The 4,441-nt window shown below is 41.8% G+C and overlaps 1 protein-coding gene across 1 annotated transcript; it reads left to right on the top strand.

Annotated features, from left to right (window-relative positions):
• The first annotated feature begins 3,500 nt into the window (after positions 1 to 3,500).
• On the top strand, positions 3,501 to 4,179 carry LOC122451204 (uncharacterized protein C14orf119 homolog). Its single transcript, XM_043483820.1, has one exon. The coding sequence runs from the start codon at positions 3,601 to 3,603 to the stop codon at positions 4,027 to 4,029; it is 429 nt and encodes a 142-aa protein (XP_043339755.1). The 5' UTR covers positions 3,501 to 3,600; the 3' UTR covers positions 4,030 to 4,179.
• Positions 4,180 to 4,441: the final 262 nt, after the last annotated feature.

Raw genomic sequence — 4,441 nt, 5'->3', positions numbered from 1 at the left:
TAACTCCCTTCAGAATCTGGCAAGGTTCACCATTCCTTCCTCCTGGACTTAGGTCTTGTCCTTGGTGTTTTTTGTGCTGGGTCCTCTTCCTTCACTTTTCTCTCAGCTGTGGGAGTTGTTTCAGGTTCAGCCTCACATCACTCTCTGCTTACTCGTCATTTCTCCTTGGGTAGCCTTATTCAGTGTTGCATCCTCACCGACCACCACACTGGTCCCTCCTCAATGTTCATCTGGACTAGAAGTAAATTGGCAAGACCCCTACTTCTCCTGTCTCTACGGCTCTCATTATGACTACAGCTGCCATTTTTTTCAGGCTTTACCTAGTGTTCTGTGATAGTCACCTATACTCTGATCCTAACTCAACTGTCTTTAATGTTCATATCCCAGGGAGGTGAGCACCAACCGTGCACCTGGTTTACAAATGACGTCTTTTACTTAAGACTTCCTGGATGGCACTAGCGGTAAAGAATCTGCCTGCCAATGCAGCAGACGAAAGAGACTGAGATTCAATCCCGGGGTCAGGAAGATCCTCTGGAGTAGGAAATGACACCCCACCCCAGTGCTCTTGCCTGGAAAATTTCCTGAACAGAGGAGCCTGGTAGGCTATGGTCCATGGGATCGCAAAGCTTTGGACACAACTATGAGAATTAGCACGCGCAAGAGACTTAGGCAAATGTATAGCTAAAAAGGGGAACGGCCAGTACTTCAAGTCAGCTAATTCTAAGGTTTGCATTTATAGACTATTAATAAGTGATTCAAATATCTCATTTAACATTAATTTCAATTTGTAGAAATGTTCTAAGAAGAAATTCCATCTCGATAAAATTCATAACTGAAGTTGGAATAATTTAATGTTTTTAACTTAGTTTTCAGTACACAAAGAGTTGGACATGACTGAACGACTAAGCATGCACACAGCAAGCACAGCACTAGGTGAGTTATTGCAATGTCTGGGAGAATTACAAATCATCCTAAATTATGAATTAGCCAAAAATATGTGTGTGAATATGTGTGAAAGGAGTGCAGGAAATGCTGATTATGCTAGAATATTTAATGAAAAACTCTGGGTTATTCAGAAAAAGAACAAAAACTCTTTGGGCCAGTAGAGAAGAGAGAAAAAATGCCACATAACATGTTGGAAAACTTATAAAATCGGGTGAAATAAACTTTCAAATCAGCTTCAGTCACCAAAATGGATGTGGGGATGAAATAATGAATCTCCTGAAATAGAGTCTACCAAAATAATGAATCCAGTACATTTACTAAAAACGAGTTTTTAGTTTTTGTTTTAATGGCACTGGAGCTGTAATTTTACCAATTCATTCTCAACCCCATATTTGTCTCCACTTTAGCTCAAACAGGACATTTTTTGAGAGAGTCGAGGTCAAACTAGCATCTCCATTCATTCTCTGGAAGAATCACACACACTGTCTTGGTCTCATTAACAACATCTTCTCATATCTGGACAACAGGATCACGGATGTGGGATCAACAGGGCTGTTAATGGGATTGACACATTGTTGATATAGCTGTTACGAGATAGGAGAAGTGACAAATTGTGCATTCTGCTGACATGTATTTACTGAATATCCACTTCAAAATAAAGAGCAGAAAACTAACAGATGAGCAAGTTTGATAGCACAGAGGGAGCTTACAACTTAAAAAACTATAGATGTTTTCAGCTGGAGCTGGGAGTTTCACAGACAGCACATCTAAGAAGGTGACCTGACTTCTTTCACCCAGATGTGCTGCAGGCGCCAACCCAGGCTGCTGAGCTGCCCAGAGGCTCAGCAGAGGCCCAGCCCTGTGCCCCCTCACGTCTGCAGACCCAAGTCACCTTCACCTCCAGGTTAAGGTGCAATGGCCCATTTGGCAAACATCATAATCAGCGATTCTATTGTGAGGTCTCAAAAGGTGTAACCGGTCAAGTGATTTTCAATAAGTAAGTAACTGAAAGAAGTATGATGAGAAAAACTTGCTATGTATAATCAGTAAATTTAATTACCAATATATATTTTAAGTCTATCACTTGTTTAGTCTCTGTCCAAATAGTCATTTTTTCCCAATGGATATGAAATGATTGTATGAAGTAAAAACTTGACATTGAAGGAAGAAGATTAAAAGTCACCTACTTATAATTCAGTGAAAGAGACATTTATGTGCCATAAAAACAAAGTGAAGTGAAGTGAAATTTCCTCAGTCGTGTCCAACTCTTTGCAACCCCACAGACTACACAGTCCATGGCATTCTCCAGGTCAGAATGCTGGAGTTATCACTTTCCCTTCTCCAGGGGATCTTCCCAACCCAGGGATTGAACCCAGGTCTCCTGAATTGCAGGCAGATTCTTTACCAGCTGAGCCACAAGGAAAACCCAGGAATATTGGAGTGGGTAGCCTATCCCTTCTCCAGTGTATCTTCTGACCGAGGAATTGAACTGGGGTTTCTTGCATTGCATGCAGATTCTTTACCAACAAAGCTTTCAGGGAGATCCCTCCAAATATTAGCCAATTCTTGCAAAGGACTTCTCTTTAAAAATGTTTGTATGCTTTAATCTGGAAATTTCTATAGTGACAGCACTGAAATAGTTAAGTGGGTTGATCTTAGTTTTGAAGCCTGTACGAATCCTTATTCCTGGAGACCCTTGGCATATGGCTTCTATGGGTGGATGAATGCTTTCTAATGTCGCAGCTACCCCAGCAGGGCTGCTGCTTCCTCTCTACCTGGTGGGGATGGTCTTGCTTCTCCTTCAGTCTCATTACAGAGCTTTCACTCTTGCTTATTAGGCAGCAAAGATAAGAAGTGTCATGCAATGCCAGAAGTGAAACAGTTTTCTTCTGTGAGTGACCATAAAGGCTCATCTGTGGTCATCATAATGGCTTTGATACATAGTAGGAAAAAAAGGAAAAGAGATTTTCAACATGTATCAACGGAAATTCTCCTTAAGAGAGAAGTTGAATAAACATTAGTTGGCTATGATACTATCTAAAGGCCCATTAAAACCCACCCTGGATAACCATATGTTTCTCACACCTCCATTCTGTTCACATACTCAGGTGAGATGCACAGGTGGGTCTGCAGCTCATTGTTCCTAAGATGGACATCAGCTCTCACAGGTTTGTAACCTTGTAATCATTTTTCCATACCTTTCGCCTGCAAGAGACTATCATCTTTGTGCTAATAAACACTCCCTTTTATCTTTATCTACCTTTGGTCTTACCTACTGCCCATTTCCTTAGTAGACATCTCACAATACTTGCTGACTGAGTTACAAACTGACTTAATTAAAAAGTATATAGATTGTAGCATAAAACATATTCACCTGCAGTTTACTAAACAAGGCTGTTAGGTGAGTTTTTCCTATAAGAGGAAACTCAGTTGCCTAAAATTTTTATACTGTGTAAGAATAAGGAACACATATAGAATGTCTTTTCCTGAAAATTATTTTGAGTGTTTTTAAGGGCATAAAAGTTTTTAATTAAAAAAAAAATTTCGGGGTTGGCCCAACTTAGGGTTTTCAGGAAACATGGAAGCGGCGGCGATAGTTGGAGTCTAAACCCTGTTGTGACGGTCTCCGGGTGCCCTGTGAGAGAAAAGGGGAGGATGCCACTGGAATCATCTTCCACTTCAAGGCCGCTATCCTTCCCTTCTCCCTTACCCCCAGTACCAGACAATATTTCTAACTCTTCTCCTCCCCCAATGTCTTACATCACTTCCCAGGAGATGAAGTGTATTCTTCACTGGTTTGCCAGCTGGTCAGGTCCTCAGCATGAACGTTTCCTTCGGGACCTGGTAGCTAAGGCAGTACCGGGAAAATTACAGCCATTGCTGGAAAGCCTGGAGCAGCTTAGTGTGTCTGGGGCAAACCGACCACCTTGTATCTTTGAGTGCCAGCTACATCTTTGGGATCAGTGGTTTCGAGGTTGGGCTGAGCAGGAATGCAATGAATTTGTCAGGCAGCTGGAGGTCAGTGAGCCAGACTTTGTGGCAAAGTTTTACCAAGCAGTGGCTGCTACAGCTGGTAAAGAATGACATTAAAAATCAAAGAAAAAAAAAAAAGACAATAGCCAGAGCTAATGCAGCCATGGCCACAACTTTACCGTGAGGACATCGAATGTATCACTCAAAGATCTGGAGATGGTGTCCCGATCAGCTGCCTGAAACTACCTGACAAGCATAGGCCTGGTGATTTCAACAGCCTGTCAACTGGACTCCTGTCAAGTGTCTTCCATCTGAGCAAATCCAGATCAGCAGCCTGCTTCCTAGCTTACTTCAAGAATGTAAAGACTTCCTTTGCAACTGTAACTGAAAGGAATCTATACGTTATAACTCAAATCTATCACCAGCCCCGCCTGTAGTGTATCGAGTAGAGCATTTGTACAAGGTCATGACCTAGCTGGACTTGAATGGCCAGTTTCACCGTCATTACCAAATTCTGGCATAA

Source organism: Cervus canadensis, chromosome 12, assembly GCF_019320065.1.
Source record: "Cervus canadensis isolate Bull #8, Minnesota chromosome 12, ASM1932006v1, whole genome shotgun sequence".
Lineage (NCBI taxonomy): Eukaryota > Metazoa > Chordata > Mammalia > Artiodactyla > Cervidae > Cervus > Cervus canadensis.
Note: the sequence above shows the minus strand (reverse complement) of the source record. Positions and strands in the feature narration are given on the sequence as shown.

What these genes read in the sequence shown, in the direction of transcription:
- LOC122451204 (XM_043483820.1), top strand. Translation starts at nt 3,601, where the DNA reads ATGCCACTGGAATCATCTTCCACTTCAAGGCCGCTATCCTTCCCTTCT.